This window comes from Zeus faber (assembly GCF_960531495.2).
Source record: "Zeus faber genome assembly, chromosome: 7".
Classification (NCBI taxonomy): Eukaryota; Metazoa; Chordata; class Actinopteri; order Zeiformes; family Zeidae; genus Zeus; species Zeus faber.
In genome coordinates, this window is record NC_137203.1 from 14,881,845 (window position 1) to 14,902,898 (window position 21,054).

Below are 21,054 nucleotides of genomic sequence, written 5' to 3' on the forward strand. Positions count from 1 at the left end.
GTTTGTGAACAGTCTTTAATGTCAAATATTTCAGCGGAACTTCAACTCAAAATGAAAAGCATGGGGAGGAACACGTGCTGGTTTATGGTGAAATCATAAATAAACGGATCAAAAATAATCAACAGTTCAGTAAATAAACAGATCAAAAATAATAACACTTCAGTAAATAAACGGATGAAAAATAATCAACAGTTCGGTAAATAAACAGGTCAAAAATATTCAGCTTGTTTTGTATTTCGATGACCGTTTGAATCTCTCTGTTCTTTGGATGACAATGATACATTGCATAAATTATTAATGTGTCAAACACAACTTGTTCCTTCCTCCTTTGAACCTTTATAAATCCCAAATCTATGACCAATATTAAATAGAAAAAATTCTAAATACAAAAATGCGCTCAAAAGGGCAGTTCACAGAGCACCAAGACGAGGACATTTCTTTGTAAACACACTCCACGCAGGTCATCACTTCGGATCTCTTTCAGTCAGTGAGGATATTACGGAACCTAACCTAGTCACAGTAGTCGATCGCAAAGGCGGGGACGTCGGAAGTGGGAACCATCCCTCGGAGTTCATTTGTCTTCTCCATTTTTCCTGAGTTGGAGACAGGAGACCACTTCCACCTCCATCCTCATCCACTCCCTCCATTCCTATCTCACGGTCGGTCACCCATCGTGGAAAACGGCGCCCGAAGACGGTGACAGAGACGAGTAATGTCCTCCATTGTACCTGGGGCCGGAACGCACACAACGGTCAGGGAACGACGGGAGCCTTTATTTGACAAAAAGGTCACCGCTCCCGAGTGGCTGTGACGTCAAAACGCACCTTCTGATTGGCGAGCCCGGGAGCTCGTCGTCCTCGTGGCTGCTGTCCAGGAGGAGGCTTCTCTGCTGCTCCCTGGTGTCCCGGTCTCGCCAGGAGAACTGGGCTGCGCGCGCACACACACACACACACACACACACACACACACACACACACACACACACACACACACACACACACACACACACACACACACACACACACCGGGGGGACGGACGGACGCACATTTGTGACAATTTGCAATTAACGACAGTCTTAGCTTTCAGGATTTGGGCCTGTGAAAAAAGAATAAAGCCTCCTATTTGGCACGAAACACTGATTTTAAAGAAGCCGGGCTGGTTTTGCCTCTTGTGCAGGCAAGGCAGCCTAGTTCCTTTGTGACAGGAGGGTGGGGTATAAAAGGGGTAGCACGGTAACCACACCAGAGTTAAGTTATCAAAAACCCGTGAGCGGATTTCTCCTTGATTGTTAAATATCCGGTTGAGGCCTAAGAGATTGAGTTTCGTCTCTTATACCCCTTTGCCACTGCACCAAAATCCCCGTAACACGCGCTCAGAATCGACATTTGTCACCGGTGGGAAAGGAAAATCACTGGTTTCAGTCCCGGGTTAATGACCAAGCAGTAGACACAGGACACGGGTCTCTGATGTAAACACCCTGGTCAACACGCTAATTGTGGCCCCTTTACCGGAGCGATGTGACACGCGTTGAAATTCCGGACGCTGGCGCATCATTTCATATCCCATTTAGAATCCAAAATCAGACGTTATTTACTTTTTTCTGTATGGGGGACCGTGAAATGTTGTGAGTGTGGGGATGGCACAGCGAGAAGCCCCCTCGCTCCCTGGTCCTCCACGCCACTTCTATTGTCGTGCTGGGTCGTTCATGAATGACCCCATTCTTTTGAACGGCTCCAGATACTCCCCCCCCCCCCAAGTTTTACAGTTTTATGTCACTGATTGTTAATGTTGCGGTCTCCTCTACGGTTTTGTTCCCAACCACACTGGAACCATGACACGCTCCTTTTCGGACATGTCTGTGACGTCAAACGTGACGCACCAGAAAAAAAACAGCATTTCTCCTGGCAATGGGAGAGGTGTCAACGGCCCATTCTTAGCGGGTATTATTTTGGTGTGAAAACAGTATCAGACGACTCATGCTCTATGGAGTTGAATTGTTATGTTCAGTTGAACATTTGTCCATCTCTCAATTAATGGACAATCCAAAGGTTTATTTCTGTAAAACCCTCATTGTTCTTTCTTCATTTTACAAATCCTCACCATTTTTCTTTGTTGCGGCAGAAGGACTGTCATCAGCCTTTAACTCAGAGTAGCCGTTTCTGGTTCTCCCTCCGGCCCCCTGGCCCCCGAGCCGCTCCCTCCAACCCTGAGACACACACCATACATCACTTCCATCCTTGCTGCGGGGATGACATGTATTGTGGCTATTTATATAGTGGCCTTGATACAATAAAACAAGGGTGGATGCTTACGCTTCGGTGATTTAATCCATCCTCTGCCCTCTGTCTTTTTCTTCTCTCTTGATGGAAATAACACATATAAAGGATAATTAACAAAACAAAAGAATATACAAGTAAATCATTAAATAGAGCAATTAATGAATTAAAATAAATTATTGATTAAAATAATTGAACGCCACCTCTTCTGATGAGCTCCTTGCCCTCGTCCACCAGGTCAGAGGTCAGATCATCACTTGTAATATACTGCTGGAAGCCCAGTAGATTCAGACAGTGGGAACCCAGGCTACAGATGCAGAAATGCAGCAGGACTGTTACACATCCCCAAATGAATCAACCCAGACACAGGAATGCTATTTTCTCAGCCATGTGAGGTATTTGCTTCAATAGTTTTGCACTCACTTGAAGTAAGTAGCGAGGCAGAGCAGCAGAATCAGCATGGGGTAGTAGATGTAGAAACCATCTGATATGAAAGACAGCAGACGCATGGAGCCCATCACCTGGCAGAAAGCAAACAGAGAAAGGAAACAAGGATGCGATCCCCAATTATGGACTACATACTATTTCTGACATATTACAGACAATAAGACACTTGCAATTTTGTTTTATATAAATTTATATGGACACGTGCACATATGTTGGTTAAAGAGGACCTATTATGCTCCATTTTACACAAGTTAATATAGGTCTCTTAGGTCCCCAAAACATGTTTTTGAAGTTTTATTTGCTGAAAATACCACTCAGATTAGCATTTTAACATACCTTTATACCATCTTGTGAAAGCAGGAAACCAAAACAGCTGTTTTTTTGCGGGAGGAGCCACCCTCCCGAGGCCCAGAGTTCTGTGAGCCAATGGCGTTTGAGCATGGCTTCCAGGTTTTGTTGTATTTACTCCATAATTTTCATCGATTTCATCTTATCAGTCCACCAAAATCTGTTTCTGAACAAATTTGAAGTGAGAGATAAGCAATCCAGTTGCTGAATCTACACTTATATTAGATCTACGAAGGCCTAATTCAGTTAGTAACAACTTTGGTTGTCATTCTGCAAGCTTGTGGGGGACACTGCACCAGGATGCACCGGGCTCTCGGATACAGGGACGTTTTGTTTCACGTAAACATCGGAAAATAAAATAAAGTAAAAAAATAAATCTACAATAAATAAATGCTTTTTAATGGTTGTATTTAGAGAAACGCACGGAGGACCGCGCATCTCAGCCGACAGTCTATGTACCCCATACTTTTTTTTGTTTAAGAAAGAAACACCCAACAGAATTATTTTTTAAATACTTACATTTCCACCATCTGCAGTGTCTTTACGAACAGGTTTTAATTCCTCTTTCTTTTAAAATATTTTTTTGTTGAGTTACTCAGATAGGGGGGTGGTTCTCATTCTACTGAAGCCCATGTGACTTAGGGTTTGGATGCGAATGAACAGGTTTTTTAAAGGCATGTTTCTGAAATAGACAGCTCACAAAAAAACCGACCGAGTTGTCTAATTTCACAGTTTGTGCGTTAGTTAACCCATCAGAGACCCAAATTTATGTGCAGAAGCACTGCAAAAGTACGCTTTTTCATAATAGGTCCCCTTTAAAGCGTTGTGAAACCCACTGATGTGTAGGAGGTCTGTATCCTGTCTTGGTGTGAGATGGCGGAATCCATGTGGATCAGGCCCAGGAAATTTAGGCACAGCGGAGGTGTCAGGCGACAAAACAACCTGAGAAGAGGGAAGACAATGCCAGGTCTGAAAGGGGTTTTTACGGCTCCTGAATGTCACCTGATGTTGTACAGGAAGCCTCGGCGTGGACCATCGCCTACCACTGGACCCCTTCAGCCAGAGAAGTGAACAGCCAATGACAACTGCCATTCCTCAAAATACCCACTGAACTACACACATATCAGCTTTCAGTCTCTCGAAGTGGAGAGTTTGGCAACTTTGAATGATGGACGCACATGAACACCTAAAAATATATGGGTGCAAAGAATAATTGGAGTCTGGCGAGGGGACTCACATTCCACTGAACTGCAGGCTGTACGCGTCCGTCTGGTGGTGTGGGACGAGGTAATAGTAGTTGAACACACGTATTCTGAACACTGTGGAGTAGACACACACACAGAGGAAGAAGATACTGACAAAGCACGCCATCTGGTGGGGAAGAAAAACAACACAGGTACAAAACAAGGCAAACGACATGAGCGGGGTCCAAACAGTTGGTGACACAGACACAAGAGTCCATAGAGGAAAAACGAGAAAAGGGAGAGTAGAGAAAAAAACGTTTTGTGTCATATGTAAAATGTAAGGAAAGAAATTATTTGGCTCCAATGTACTTTCTCGTCCACACTTGTGCATATGTATATATCGTTGTCATGTATATATCATTGTTTGCATTATTCTTGTTATTTATATATTCTTTATGCATTTATTTTGCTTATACTTATAAAATGTACTATCTGGAAACTTACTTTATTTCCTGCTAGGATTTTTATGATTATGGATTGCATTTACGAGGTCTTAAATTCATCAGTCAATCATTTTTTTTTTTTTTAATTTATCCATATATTGCTTTTTGTCAAAATTCTTCTGCATCAGAGTAAACCAAATTAACCTAATACGTGAGACCCGATTTGTCCGAAAACATGTCAAGATTGGTCTTAAAAAATATTAAATTATACTCCCACGGACAACTTTGTGAAGTGTAGGCTTTTACCTCGATACAAATGTAGTTGTGCTGCTTCTCGGCCATTTGGATAAAGACAGCGAACAGTGAGAGGACCGGGCGCGTGGTGAAGAACGTGCACTCGGACCAGACCACCGCCACGGACAGCACGCACAGAAGCACCGCTACCAGCCGGAAGAATCCCTGTCTTAAGACACACTCCCAGTACCACTCTGGAGAGAGTGCGCACGCACACACGTTTTTGTAACTTATGAGGAAAAAAAGTGAAAATAAACAAATACCTTTACTAAGGTGCCAATGTGTCTGTCCACCCCTACCATGCATATGCATTAACTTGCTTGTTTTAGATTCAATTATTAAATCATTTATACAAACAGCTTAAGGAATCATTGTCCCCTGGAATACCAACTTGCATGAAGTTTAAATAGATAAATACATTCTTTATATTATAAGACCATGTATCTCACAATTTGGTCCCAAGCCAAAAGGTTGAATGTGTTGATGCGCCCCTAATAGAAAAGTGTATATTTTCTTTACCTAAAGGTTTAAATTTGACAGCTATCCTAAGGTTTTTAACTGAAGTAATGATCGGCATCCACAGTAAAGACGCATTCATTAATTTAACTGCGGAAATTCCATAGTTGTGGTTGAAAAGCATCCTTTTGGTGGAATGATTAAAGCGACGCCTCACCAACAGTCGGAGTGTAGATGAACCTGCGGAGCCAGCTGTGCTGCTCTGAGGGGAAGCTGTGGATGAACTGGTGCAACGGGCTGCTCTGGCTCTTGGCTACGTCTTCGAGATGGAAGGCCTGATCCAATAAGATGGACCACTGGACCCGCCTCTGCCGCTGCATCTGGACCGCAGTGATCACCTGTTCCACAAACACACAAATACATGGGCTTTTGGATTTTTTTATTTGTATACCAATAAAAAACAAAGACAATACACACAAGACAAGACAAGACAAATGAAGAGCAGGGAATTCCAAAGGCCTCCCCTCACCGAAGTATGGTATTTTTACAATCCAAATATATCAATAAAACATTACAAAGGAAAATAAGATACACAAATGGCTATGGTGAATTTGACATCACACAAGTAAGATGCTCTTAAAGATTTTTTTTTGTATGTTATTATTATCATAAATTGCATATTTTGCTGTATTCCCTCAAAAACATGGCCCCTATCTGAGTTTGGAACAATAGTTACTTGTTTGTGGAGCTTCGCCAGGCTGCTCTTGGTGGGGAGGACAGTCTGTGGGTTCTCACTAGCAGCCCTGCTCTCCATATCCCTCTCCATTCGTTCCTTATAGTCAGTGGGGCACTGAAATGGGGGAGAGAAAGAAAGAAAGAAGGAAAGAAGGAAAGGAAGAAAGATTTTTTGGGGGGGGTAAGATGTGATAAGTTCTGTGTTTTTTTGCTTTTCCAATAGCAACAGTGTAAATTACTCATTGCATCTACATATTACACACATTTCCTGTACATAGGTTTATTTTATCAATGTATTATTTGTATCATTTCACTTTCTTTTTCTGACCAATGGCCTCAAGCTTATGATTACAACATTGAGAAGATGAGGCGTTCTCACCTTTCTCAAAATGGTGTCCACACACTTCCCGAGACCTTTGTTGTATCGGACAGACTCATGGACAGATGCAACCTCCTGAAAAAAACCCCAATGTTTTATTTACATTTTCTACTGTGTTGTCTGGCCTGTTGCACTTTTGCCCTCGGCAGTGACTGTTAAAACTATTTTAATCATGAGTGCAGGATATATTTATGTTGGAGGGACATCTACCACTACCCAAGTTATCGACCATTAAAGGGTTTTTATAAACGATAAACTCAGTCCCTCACCTCCATGACATCTGTCAAGTTCTCTTCCGCCTCTGCCTTCTCGGTGGCCATTTTGGCTGCCTTAAAGTAAGTCTTGGCCATCAGGTAACCATGGCGAGACGAGAGCCAATAGGAGCGCGGGATCTCCACCAGGCCGTAACCTAGCAACAGCACCAGTAAAAACAGGCCCCAGGTGTTTGCAGCTGTAATGCCAATGGTCTGGAGTTCTCTCCTGGAAAAGTATATATATATATATATATATATTTAAAAAAAAAAAAAAAGATAATTGACTGAGCCGGGGAAAGCATTGAGATACAAAACATAACATAACATAACATATCAGAACTACATCTTAAAAAGAACCATGCTGTCTATTTCATGGCCAGCTCTTTTTCTTTTATGTTTAAATTACTGCAATGAGAGTTGTTCCATTGGTCTTCTACCTATGTTCCTTGAGTACCACAGTATCGCTTACTAAAATGGCACAGGAACAACCAATGTCATCAAAGGTGACATGGATAATTGAGGAAAGAGCAATATTTGGTTCAGTGATTTTCCTGTTACAGGGGTGAGATTTTACATGGAAAGGGAATATGTAGGACGCTGATGTATTTGGTTATTTGGATGGCTCAGCGAAAGATGACAATGATAAAATGGCAATAGAAATTAAAGGGAACTAAATTATCTTGAATTTAATAACCAGTTCTGGGGAAATAAAATCAACCATACAAGAATAACATGGCAGCAAACAAAAGCTCCCGAAAATGGCAAGGGCATACAAACAGAATCCAATTTAAAAAAATATTATTAAATGAATATCATCAAAGTCCACAGGCTTCACGTACCATGTGAGCTGCCACTCTGGGTGAGTCGCCACGTAGATGAGCAGAGAGATGAAGATAAGGAGGTAGGTGCCATAGTAAATGGCGTTTTCAATCAGAGCCGTTTTAATCTTCCCAACCATGGAGAAAGCCCCAGACCGGGCATAGGACTGCATGAAAGGCAGCAGCAGCCTGGAAACAAAGATTAGCACGGAAATGTCGTTATAGAAGCGAGTGAGAGAAAGACAGTTCGAGGAAAAGTTTTAATTTTTGAGAAAAAATAAATAAATAAGAAGGTGCACTCAATGTCTGATCAAATAACAAACGGAGAAAACTATTTATAAGGAGAAAGACTGAATGAATACAGAGAGTGTGTGACATATAAATAGTCACCCACCAGTAAGCACAGGCAGGGAAGGATTAGTTCGACAGTTATTTAAAGGGGACCTATTATGCAAAACAAACTTTTTCAGTGCGTGATCCGCTGTGCGTTTCTCCAAACAAAACCAATAAAAATAGTAAGGTTTTTTTGTCTATGTATTTCATTATTTTGTTTTATTTTATTTTCAGACCTTTACATAAAAACAAATCGCGGTATGGTGTCCGTGTCTCCCCCAAGCCTGGAGCAGGGCAACCAAATATGAGTGAAGATTTAGCAACTGGATTGCTTATTTCTCGCCTCACATTTGTTTAGAAACAGATTTGAATGTACTGATAATGTGAAATCGGTGAAAGTTTACAGACAAATACAATGGAACCCGGAGCACAGCTCAGACCCCATCGGCTCACACAACCCGGAACTTGTGCTCAAACCCCATTGGCTCACAGAACTCGGGGCCTTGCGAGGGTGGCCCCTCAAACTATAAAACAGCATGTTTTGTAACACTACGGTTTTGAGGCATGTTATAATGACTCGAATACATAAACAGGGTGGTATTTTCCGCAAAATTTTTCAAAAGCATGTTTTGGAGACCTGAGAGACCTTATATTAACTTGTATACAGGAGCCTAATAGGTCCCCTTTAAGACCTAATCTCGGATCCCAGCAGTCAAAAGTCGGATTGTGAGACTACTTAAGAGCCAGTCTCTAGGTTTCTAGCGTGATTAGAGAGTCAGTGAACACATTACCTAGTCAGTCAGTCAGTCAGTCAGTCACTCACTCACCAGGTCAGACACTGGGACGTCCAGTAGACCACCCTCCAGAACACTGGTAGAACACCATCTGAAATGTAACTCCAGGGCTCTTTGCACTCCTTTGCACTATATCACACAGACAAAGATGGGATTACTTGAATAAATATACACATACACTATACATACAAGCAAAATGTCTCCTTCCATCAGGAGTAAGGACAGTTCAAAATCGTCCATATTAAAAACACAGTTTCCATATACACTGTAGCTATATCCCAATCACCTAAAGTAAACAGACAGCAAGTGAATGCTAAAGTAAACAGACAGCAAGTGAATGCTGTATTCTGAACTTATTTGACTGTTATAAAGGTTTATAAGATATACAGAAGGTCATTCAATATCTTCCAAACGGATATCAATGACTGTTTGTATAGTCTACGCTGTATTTGTCACTAAACAATATTTCATGCCAGGTGACAAGATTCCTTTTATAACTTCAGGCAACATCTTTTTTTTTTTAAGGTACTGCACGACAAGATTTTTCCAGCCAAAACAGTCAATCAAATTCAACTTATTGAGTCAAATAATTTAACTTACTGGATGCAAAGAATGTAGCTTATTAGATCACATAATCTATTAAAGAGCAGACACGCTCTCCATTAAGAAATCAAAATAGGCCAGGTAATTTTTTGGACAAGAGAGCAAATTACTCGAGATAAGACACACAGTATAACAGTCACAAGGCTGTTAAACCAGTTCACCAAGCTATTTTGTATGTTAAGGCTATTAACTTACGTCAAACTCACGCCTTTATTGTACAAAACCGACCGTGATTTATTGTTATATTCACGCCGAAAAATGTTTAACAAAAGTGGCGATCCCAATGATCAAAGATCAATGACATTGCTAAAGAATGTGTCATTTTTACCTGCTATTTGGAGAAAGAGATAAGTTTGATACGGTCTCATCTGCAGGCCTTGAATGAGTCACTGGAGCAGGCTGGTCTGCGTTGTCAAGCCTACACTGATTGTAAATGGTCTGAAAAGAGGATCAGAGTGCACAAACTGAATAGAAGATAAATGAGCTAGAAGATGAACCAATCTAATCATTTCAACACTTTTCATTCAGACCGCAGCAGGAAAAAGTTCTCGCTGCTTTTACGTGGCAGTAAATAATTTCATTTTTAATTGAAGACACTTTCTCTGTCACTCTCTTACACATGAACACACAAACCCCAGTGAAATACCCAATGTTCCGATAAAACATCTTACCGTGCTTACGTCGAGCGGCAGAATAAAGACAATCAGAAAGCAGAGGTACCAGGACAACAGGGTGCCAAAAAGCACCATTCTCTGCTGCTTGCGGAAGTCTCCATAGCGATGGAGGAGATAGAGAGCCAAGAAGAAGACCCCGATGACCACGACGGCCAGGGCAGCACCACTCATGGCGGCAGAGAAGGGGGCGGTAGACGGGTCTCATCAAGTCATCGCTGGGCTGGGACAGGGGGAGGGGTATACTTCAACAGGGCACACACACAGTTTGGTGTATGGGGAAACATATGGAGGAATAACACATCTATAAATAAATTTATTTATTTATTTAAATAAAATAAAAACAACTGAAATAAATTGATAAATAAGTGTACAAAAACTTAAATGAATGAATGTATCTATTTCCGAAATTCTATTGCCATATATTTCTGTTACTACACCTCCACGTGTATTTATTTCTGAATTTACAAATTGAGTTTATTTACAGATGTGCCAAATAAATTAATACATACCGAAATAAATCGATTAACAACTAAATACTGAAAATATATAAACATACAAATGATTGAATAAATATGTCTTTTATTTCCAAATTTCTGTATCCATACATTTATATATTTCCGTGTCCCTACATTTTGACACGTATTTAAGTATGTGTTTTTATTTATAGTATGTCAAATAAATCAATAAATACTGAAACGAACAGATGCATGAGATAACATAACAAATAACCCGTCGATAAATAAATACGTGTGATTTATTTTATATTTTTAATTTCCACATTTCTGTATTCATACATTGATCTTGATCAATTTCTGTATTTTCCGCACGTGACATTTTATGGACGTGTCATTTTTCGACCTCCTTACACCGCAACAGCAGCAGCAACAACAACAACAACAACAACAGCAGCAGCAACAACAACAGCAGCAGCAGCAGCAGCAGCAGCAGCAGCAGCAGCAGCAGCAGCAACAATAATGACAACAACGGGGATTATTATTATATATATGATATTATTATATCATATCCAAACATCATGGCCCTTGTTGGTTGTCCCAAGAGGCAGGCTACAGACTGTTTGCTTTAGAATCCGCCGGTTATTTCCACTCGTTCTTTCTTTATCCCCGGTTTGAACTCTGATTATTAAGACATTATTATAGGTATTATTATCATTATACGTATGATTATTATTATTATGATTATTATTATTAAGCATGGACATAGCCGGCGCTCCTTACCTCGCCTGCTCCTTTTCCCCGGATGACGCGAAACGTCCAGTCACACGCTGTTCCCTCCGCGCCGCGTTCGGAGGACCTCAGAAAGCATGCAACGCAGACGACGTCCCCGGGCTGGAGAGCCTGGATGGCCGCTGCCGGTGAACGTGTGAGCGCGTAAGCTTGTGAATCGCACGATCTACGAAACGCCCGTTAACCACAACATAAAATAAACTCAGAGTCATTTAGATTCACGTAAAACGTGTTTTTTTTTTTTTAAATATACAACCATACAACCAACACTGTCGCGAATCTCTAAGTTATTCCGATTTAAAGGGGGCGTTTCGTTGCGCTTTGCCAAACGCCGCTCGAACATTCCGAGTTTCGACGCGCACTGGCAACGCAGCATGAGCGTGTGCGTAACGTGCTCACGTGACGAGCGCGTCGCCGCTAGGCATTGTGGGTATTGTCGGCAGTGAGCGTAGAGTAGTGTCGGCGTAGTTACGAGGACCTGCTCAATTACATAGTTATCATATATTATTTCGCATTGTGGACGAAGTGCTTCCACCTTTTTCCCCAAGTAAAAGTACAAATGTCCTGACACGAAATGACTGTAAGTACCACGTCGACATGTCTACTTGAGTAAAGCTTTTAACAGTGTTACAATTTCCCCGTAAAACAAACAAAATACATGAAGTGTTGTCCATAGTCGTTTACGGGTGTGGAGGATGTGGAGGATGCGGAGCTAATGAAGCTGCTTCGTTAGCTCTTTATGCAGTGTGTTTTCAGAGGAGTTTAAAGTAAACAAACAAACAAAAAAAAAAAACAGGCCAGCAACAGCCAGAGATGAATTTACTTCAAAGAAAAATCAGATGCCCTGTGGTAGCAAGAAAGAAAAATAAAAATAAACATGCATTAAAGCTAAGTTTGCTGCTCTCTAATACTTTTCTGAGGAGGAGTCCTGAACGTGGCAGACTAAGCAAACAAGGCAAATGAACAATAAAAAAAAGAAATAACCACACCTTAAACTTAAATCAATACAACTGGACAATAAATAACTGCACTTTCAACAATACAATACAATTGAACAATTACTGCGCTTTCTACTTGACCATTACACAATCCATCCAGGACATTTGTGTCGATTATGCAGCTTTTACACTTCATATTTTTTTGAAATTACTGCCCCTTTGCATTTCGTATTTTTATATTTTACATTTTTGCTCCTTTACATTGCATATTTTAACTTTTGCTCTCATTTATCTGTCTTTGACTGTCTGTTTCACGGTACTGTAAAGATGCTGCTGGAAACTTAATTTCCCGGAGGAACTTTCTCGAGGGATTAATAAAGTATCTATCTATCTTCTGAGCTGGACACTTGGTGTCTCATCTTGGATACAAGTTAATCTACGTATGTCTGGGGTCAGGCTCTGGGCTGAGGAAATCCTTAGGATCGAGTGAAGGTGTTCGTCAGTAAGACGACTTCTGTGTGACATTTGTTTATCTCCATCAAAAAGAACAGGTGTTCACACAGCATTTGAGCAGCCCGGGTACGCAGCATTGTGTCGGGGGTTAAACGTGAAAACTGCAGCGCCCGCGTCATCATATTTTGCCTTGAGTGTTTCACTACCTTGGAGCTCAATCAGCCCCATTTGGAGGTTTGATGGTGCATTTTCCATGTCAGCTGCAAATGGATTACTGAACAGTTCAAATCTATTTCTTTGGGGTTCAAAGTCGGCAAATCGCTGTGTGAATTCGGCACCAAGTATGCTAAGGTTTTCGGCAAACTGTGTGCTGGGGAACACGGTGGTAGAGATCTGCACTTTCATGGTTTGGCAGCACGGAAAATGGCTCAAGTTTTCTTGCAGCCTCTGCGTCTCCCATAGGCGCAGCTTAGGTTTTAAAAGCCCTCCCTGAAGCGTTAGGTTGAGCGCATTAAGATGGCTCGTGATGTCACACAGAAACGCCAACTCACACAGAATTTCTTTGTCCCGGAGCTCTGTTGTGTCTTTCCCTTTGCTTTTCATGAACTCCCAAATCTCCTCGTGCAACTCGAAACATCTTTTCAGCACTTTTCCTTGGCTTAGCCACCGCACCTCTGTGTGATAGGGCAAGTCGCCATATTCTAAACGTAACTCCTCTCGAAAAGCCTTAAACTGGCGGTGATTTAAACCTTTAGCTCTTAGGAAGCTAACTGTTTGTGTTATGGTGCTCATAACATGTTCCATTTTCAAGGAACGTACCGCACAATGATTCCTGGTGAATGATGCAGTGATAAGCTGTCAGCTCACCTGCGCCATTTTCCTCCCGCATCTTCTCACGGATCCTGCCAACCAATCCACTCTTTTGACCGCACATCGCCGGTGCTCCATCTGTGGTCAGGCCCACAAGTTTATCCCAAGGCAGCCCTATTTTATTCACACATTTGGATACCTCCTGAAAGATATATTTTCCCGTAGTTGTGCCATGCATTGAGTGTAATCCCAAAAGTTCCTCTGTTACGCACAGACTTGAATCCACTCCACGGATAAAGAGTGACAGTTGGGCAGTGTCAGAAGTGTCGTTGCTCTCATCCACAGCAAGGGAGTATGCGATTAAATCTTTTCCCTTTCCCATCAGCTGTTGTTGTAGATTGGTGGCGGGCTGATTTGCAATGGTGTTTCTGCTCAGGCTCACATTTAAAAATGCTTGCCTTTTATCGGCCTGATTTTGCGACCTCTGCTGCCACAATAAAACTGGCCTTTACAGCAGCTTCGCTTTGTGATTTGACATTTTTGAACATGGCCTGCTGTGACATCAGACTTCCTTTTAACTCTTCTACCTTCTGGAGCCTTTGTTTCATGTCCAAATCCTGGTGCCTGTCACGGCGTTTCGTTTCGAAGTGTCTGACGTTATATTCTTTCATTACAGCCACACTGTCTCCGCACAGAAGACAAACAGCTTTGCCCATCATATCTGTGATCTGCCTCCTACCTTCTTTGAAAACCCCTGTTTTCAAAGTCCACCTTCTGTTTAGCCATTTTTCAAGGAGAGGGGTAACGCAAACTGAAAGGCGACCACAGGTAAGCTAACTTACTCCATCAGGGAGTGTGGGAGTTCTAATAGTGTGGGCGATATACCGGCGGGCCAGATCTAAAACTTTAAAGTAAAATTGTTTGGATAAAACTATTTTTAAAACTGATTTTAATAAAATTTAAAGATTTAAGTTTTTTTTCTGAAGTTGGTCGGTATAGTTCGGAAATTTATTGGAAAACCGTATAATAATTAAAAAATGTTCATGCGGGCCAAAGATAATTCCCCGCGATGGAATTATCTTTGAGTTTGACACATTTGAGTTTGACACATGTGCAGTAGAGTAAACGTCTACATTTTTTCTTTGAAATGAAGTGGAGAAATAATGTGAAATATTCTTAACTAAGTTGAAAAATGTAGAAGTAGAAAGTAGAAAGCACTTTGTTACTTTCCACCACTTTTTTTTACTGTTCAAATTTGAGGAACATTCAAATAATTAAGTATATTGACATTAGGTCAAAATACTAATTGGCAACTTGGTCAGTTCTCTTCACACTAAACTCCTTACAGCTTTTATTGCGTAAATGACAGGCAATGCGAATAAGAATCACATCGAGAAAGTTTTTTGCGTTCGGTTTGCTTTCGTACTACGGTGCAAACGTATTTGTTTCTACTCACTTCATGTTGTGAGTAAACGCATTAACCCTCTAATTTCTTCAAAGAGTTTACATGTTTACACGCTTACCATAGCAGATTACCATACTGCCTTCAGCCACTTCTCTGTGTTGCCCTGGTTTGTTTTTTTTTTTGGTTTTTTTTGTATTTGTTTGTTTTGTGCCGTTAGCCACACATATGCAATTCATTCAGGATGACATTTCTGGGTTTCCAAGGAGGCCTACAGCCAGGCTTGCAAATGATAACATTACCAGCCAAATTTATGGTGATGCATATTAAGTTTACAGTAAATGTTCCAAATATTGTAAAACATTATTGACAACAGAGACTGTTACTGACCACGACAGTCATGGTCCAACTCCACCATATCAATCACTCAGTGTACAGTTAATAATGATTATAACTACTAAATATTTTATCGATTATAGGCAATTAGTTAGATGATGTTGAGATAAAAACAGGTAAACAGGGAATGTTATAAACATTATCACATTATAACTGTGTTTGGATCCCTCTTCACCACACCACGTCGCTCTCATCTTTACGGTCCCAAAATAATCACTTGCCGAGTGACAAGGTGTAAATGCTCTTTCCAAAGGTTCTTCCACAAAGGTTTAAAACGGGGGTTGAGAAGAAGATTGAGCCATCTCAGTTGCGGAGAAACATCCACAGCAATCCATTATCAGAGCTCAACGAACCCAGCAGGTGGAAGCAAACCTCCCTGTGCTCCAGCAGGAAGTCCACCCGACCCAGCAGGTCCAGACACAGCTGTTCCAAAAGGTTCAGGCAGATGGACCAGTCCTCGCCGGTGCTGGAACCGCCCAGTGCATCCATCCACACCGACCCAAAGATATCTAGAGACTCTGGCCAGGCCTCCAGAAGATTATCCACAAGCTCCATTCCACCTCTGTACCTATTTGGTGTTATGCATTAAGAACAAAAAGGGCGTTTAGCGATCCACTTGTTCCTTCCGAGGTGAATCAGTAGCCTCTCATGGTGCACACGTCGTTTTTTTGTCCCTTTTCCGTCCCACGTCTTTGTCTTTCAGTGTCGCTCTTGTCTTCATTGTTTCTCTATGTAGATCCTTGAGGCCTTGTCAGCAGTCACATTTCTTCCATGCCGTCGCTTCCCTGACCCGCCTTCGCTCTGTGACAGAGACTTAAACAAGGTTAAGACTTCAGTCGTGGACACGTTTGATCCATGCCGCCTGTGCCTCCTGTCTGGCTGCAGCCCGGCTGTGTCAGGACGCGATTAGCGAGGCCACCTGTCGCCTGCAGACTTAACTCCTAACTACTTTGTTACTGTCCCTAACCTAATGCTCTCTCTCTCGCTACTCTATCTGTCCTTCGCTCTTGTTTGCATGCTAAGTTCAATGCATTCATTTATTTCGTTGTCCCTGTTCATTCATTCATCATTCATCGTTCATCATTCATTCATTCATCCACCCATCCATTCATTCATTCATTCATTCATTCATTCATTCATTCTTTCCTTCTTCCATTTGCTCATTCATTCTTTTGTTTATTCAGTCATCCATCCATTTGTTCCTTCATTCATTTATTCATACACCCACCCGTTCATTATTTTATTCTTTCATCCATCCATTCATTCATTCATTTGGTCATTTGTTGATTCAGCCATCCATAAATTTATTCATCCATCCATCTGTTCATTATTTTATTCATTCATTCATTAATTTGGCCATTTGTTGATTCATTTGTTTGATTCAGCCATCTATTAATTTATTCATTTGTTCATCCATTTGTTTGTTTTGTCATCCATCCATTCATCATTCATCGTTCATCATTCATTCATTCATTCTTTCATTCTTTCCTTCCATTTGCTCATTCATTCTTTTGTTTATTCAGTCATCCATCCATTTGTTCCTTCATTCATTTATTCATACATCCACCCGTTCATTATTTTATTCTTTCATCCATCCATTCATTCATTCATTTGGTCATTTGTTGATTCAGCCATCCATTCATTTATTCATACATCCATCCGTTCATTATTTTATTCATTCATTCATTCATTTGGCCATTTGTTTGATTCAGCCATCCATTCATTTATTCATTTGTTCATCCATTTGTTTGTTTTGTCATCCATCCATCCGTTCATCCATCCATTCATTCCTTCATTCATTCATTTATTCATTCAGCATTTGGTATAAACTAAACAGTGCTTGGGTTTGCTGAGGTCAGCAGTATTGTTCGCTTTCTGGATTTGACGCTCACATCGATGCTTTGAAATGGAAAAAAAAAAACAATTGTATGGTAATGAATATATTTCGGGCTTTTCTTTCATTTTGCTGTGCATGTGCTCTGTGCTATGCATTATATTCCTAATAAGATCTGTGTGTTTAGCGTTCTGCGCTGCTGAAAGACATGGAGCGAGAGGCCGCCTATACGAGATGTGATGGGACGGTATCCACAAAAGGAACGTGTCAACAAGTGTTACAAGTACAACCTCAGTCAAATTGTGATGGCTCCTGCAGTTCCTTGAGCAGGAGCACTTACGCATTATGAATATATATTAATGTATATATGCTAATTTGATAAGCAAATATATATATATATAAATGTATATGTAGACATCTATGTTATATTTAGTCCTATTTAATCTACAGGGATAGAGCTTTTAAGGTACAGCCACATTTATAAATGAGCCTGAGAAAGTTCCACGACACTTCTTTAAGGATTTTCTTTATGCCCCCTTGGAAAATACGTAAATGCTAGTGAAATAAATAATAGTTCCACTCAATCTGTGGTGCACTAGACATTCAACATTTGGATGAGGGGGTTGTAGGGTTTGTTTGTTTGTTTGTTTTATAAGGTGGGTTTGATAGGGTTACTAGGAGTGATTTAAAAGAGTATGAAATCGATTTTCTATGCAATAAAATGGATTCAATAAATACACAGTTCCCTGGAAGTAGCACAAAAAATATAAAATCATACAATGACTTTCAAAATGAGAACATTTGAAGGGAACATCAAAAAGTTAGGTTATGGACAAATCCCATTTTAACATTTTCTCCACTAGGTGGCGATGCCAATGGTAAGGAACTCAGCTTACCATAGACAAAAAAAAACAAAACTAATTTTTGGTATTTCGGTTTGTGGTTTAATTTTTGCATGAATTTATAACATTTCACCGCATTATTCTCTGTCTCTATAAGTCTTTCTTTCATCCATTCACCCATTTATTCATTCACGTTTATGGAGCTTCTTTCTTCCTTTTTCTTTCTTTATTCTTGCAACAAACTCAGAGTGAAACACAGACAAAGGGAGATTGTGGGGGAAATTGACACGCTAATATACTTAACGCATCGTAATCATGTTTATAAAGGAAACAAAGCCATATGCGTGCAAAGCCAGCGCACATCATGAAATTCAGAATTCGAATTATTCAGGGAGAAGTCCAGAGTGAAATGTTCAAAGTCACATGACAAACCAATTTCAGATATACAGTTAGTCTTTGAATGCACTCCTTTCGCATCACTTCTTGGTGCCGTTTGTGAAGCCGTACAGCAACTGAAAACCCTTGGTTGGCCGGACAATAGGGTTTAATGTCAGAAATAAACGACGGCTATTGTGTTTTACTCTGTCTAAGGGAGTGTAACCCTAAACACCTTGGTGACAAAGGCATGGCCAGGTTTCTGGAAACTCCCATGGCATCACAGGGCACCGATTTCTGAGAATAAAAATGTTACCAAAGCCCCATCACTTACCCACTGTTATTGGACGCACAGGAAAGAAAAACGGCCCGTACAAAGTTATTTGGAAAATGTCAAAGGTCAATTTATATGAATGTATACAGTCTAAATAACCATATTTGAAATTTAGCACAGAGTATCTCTGAACTTTAAATCTCCTTTCGGCTGCACCCGTTAGGGGTCGCCACAGCGGATCACCTGACTCCAATACCTTCTGTTCGGCGCATCATCAGCCCTTACACCAACCGACTGCATAAGCTGTAAAATCATAAAAGTCAACAAATATTGTTATCTATTTCTAAAAATGTATATTTGGGAGCATGATATGCATGTAACAAGAACAGATGTAGCTCAGGGTCATGACATTTTGACATAGTGTTCGGATGTTTACTGAGCTGAACTACAGCAGCTATTCCCAGACACAGTCACAATATTCTGATAATACGCATATAATTGAATCCGCTCACCCAGACAAGGACCTTACTGTAATGTTATCTGCACAGATTTCTGCATGTGCTGCAAGCTTGAGTCCTCGTCTTCTCTATTGAATACCATGGAACCCATCGCAGCAGATCTTTACGCTCGCAGGAATGTACTGTACATTCCCAGATTAGACGCCTTTTGGGTTTCTTTTTGCTTTACAGTAAACCTTGTACGAACCGAAGGGAACCTTTATTGGTCGATTGGTAGATGTCATGTTTGGTTTGTGTGTGGGGAAACTTTCATTTTTAATCTCGTTGATTGAGAGTTGCCACTTCTTGTCTCCACTTCTTGACCTCCGCTTCTCTTTCGCTCGCTTCCACAGTCTCTTCTTCGTCCCCTATATTTAGTTTTTCATCGCCTCCCCCTCTCTGTCTCTCTCACTTTCTCCCTCTCTCGATCTCAGACAAGATGAGGTGTAAAGTCAATGGGGAAAGATGTGACCCTATTCAGATCAGTGTGTGTGTGTGTGTGTGTGTGTGTGTGTGCGCGCGTGTGTGCGCGTGCGTGCGTGTGTGTCATCTCCCAGTGCGCCCACTGAACAACAGCAATGAGCACTCGGAGACCCCGGGGTTTGAAGTCCCACACATTTGATCCATGGGAAACCTCGGCGCACAATGATGCCGGGGGACAATGTGGACACAGTCCTGTGTGTCCCCCGAGGGCCACCGTACACTGCAGATACTATAACCTGCCTTGGATACATCCCCCCCATGGGAGCGCACCACTCCTGTCTGAATCTACTGCCTCAGTAGGGCAGCATGGGCCAGCTAGAGTTACGCACACACAAGCTCGATCAGACTGAGGCCACGGCCCGTCTGCCACTGTGCATCTGTGTCGAGCTCCTTCATACAAGTACATGTGTGAGTGCTGGTGTGTTTATGTTTAATACACACATCGTACAGTTGCATTAGACCGCAACAGCGCAACAGGTCTTTTCTGCCATCAGCCATCTGCTGTCAGACTGTATAACTCATAATTATTATTATTTTTTTTACAACAACAAGAGGTTTGAATCTGTGAATACAGAGGCGAGTGTTTAATTTTTACTGTTGATTTCATTTTTTAGGTTTATTCTTCATTCTGTTTTTACTGCTTAAATACTTCAGGCTTAATTTCTCAGGTTTATTTTTCCATTATCCTGCCCTGTGTTTATATATTTATTGTGTACAGATGTAAACTATGAGTTTTTATCCTATATTTCACTTTTAACACATGTATTGCCACTTTCTTTTTGAGAATTCTTTATTTAAATATTTGTATTCATATGTTCTTTTATTCTTTTCTATTATTACTCCTTATCTATCTATCTGTCTGTCTATCTATCTATCTATCTATCTATCTATCTATCTATCTATCTATCTATCTATCTATCTATCTATCTATCTATCTATCTATCTATCTATCTATCTATCTATCTATCTATCTATCTATCTATCTATCTGTCTGTCTGTCTGTCTGTCTGTCTGTCTGTCTGTCTGTCTGTCTGTCTGTCTGTCTGTCTGTCTGTCTGTCTGTCTGTCTGTCTATCGATTATTTTTATATTTTATATGATTAGATTTATTATTTTAGATATGCCCTTCATTTCACTCGGAAAATCTGCACGTGCATCTCTGAAACACGAATGATAATCAAGTATTTATACAGACCAATTACTGGTAAATTGTTTGAAGTGAAGTTTTTTGTCCGACAAAGCGAGCACAGAAATCGTACATTATTCACATTAGTTGATTTGCTTTTGTCAGTGTATACAATTTCCACACCAAAACCCTATACGGAGCATGTGATAGAAACAGACAGAATCCCCCTTTATGTTGCTGCAGGGCAGTGATTACATCAAAAGCAACAGACCATTACATCAGCAGGTATAACACAAGAGCTCCCCCCCGTCCCACACTCCCATGAATTTACTTAACAGTCTG

The 21,054-nt window shown here is 40.8% G+C and overlaps 1 protein-coding gene across 3 annotated transcripts; it reads right to left on the reverse strand.

Annotated features, from left to right (window-relative positions):
• Nucleotides 1–11,295, reverse strand: LOC307232747 (G-protein coupled receptor-associated protein LMBRD2B-like). Of its 3 annotated transcripts, none has more exons than XM_080003889.1 (18): nucleotides 11,275–11,295; nucleotides 10,037–10,259; nucleotides 9,694–9,803; nucleotides 8,796–8,891; nucleotides 7,657–7,824; nucleotides 6,833–7,043; nucleotides 6,564–6,638; nucleotides 6,186–6,299; nucleotides 5,667–5,847; nucleotides 5,006–5,187; nucleotides 4,310–4,443; nucleotides 3,909–4,014; nucleotides 2,701–2,798; nucleotides 2,481–2,584; nucleotides 2,314–2,360; nucleotides 2,102–2,207; nucleotides 825–922; nucleotides 1–728 (listed from the first exon to the last, which is right to left on the reverse strand). In XM_080003889.1, exons 2-18 carry the CDS (start codon nucleotides 10,208–10,210, stop codon nucleotides 465–467), a joined length of 2,268 nt encoding a protein of 755 aa, XP_079860015.1. In that variant the 5' UTR covers nucleotides 10,211–10,259; nucleotides 11,275–11,295; the 3' UTR covers nucleotides 1–464. The 3 variants fall into 3 exon arrangements, with proteins under 3 accessions (XP_079860015.1, XP_079860016.1, XP_079860017.1); XM_080003890.1 differs by having other exon boundaries at nucleotides 529–728; nucleotides 825–927; XM_080003891.1 differs by lacking the exon at nucleotides 2,102–2,207 and having other exon boundaries at nucleotides 529–728; nucleotides 825–927.
• Between the last annotated feature and the right edge of the window lie 9,759 nt (nucleotides 11,296–21,054).

Coding starts and splice junctions, on each gene's coding strand:
- LOC307232747 (XM_080003889.1), bottom strand. CDS start 10,210: ATGAGTGGTGCTGCCCTGGCCGTCGTGGTCATCGGGGTCTTCTTCTTG. Junction 7,044..7,656: donor CCAGAGTGGCAGCTCACATG/GTACGTGAAGCC, acceptor ATACTTTTCCAG/GAGAGAACTCCAGACCATTG. Junction 5,188..5,666: donor CATCTACACTCCGACTGTTG/GTGAGGCGTCGC, acceptor CACTCTCTCCAG/AGTGGTACTGGGAGTGTGTC.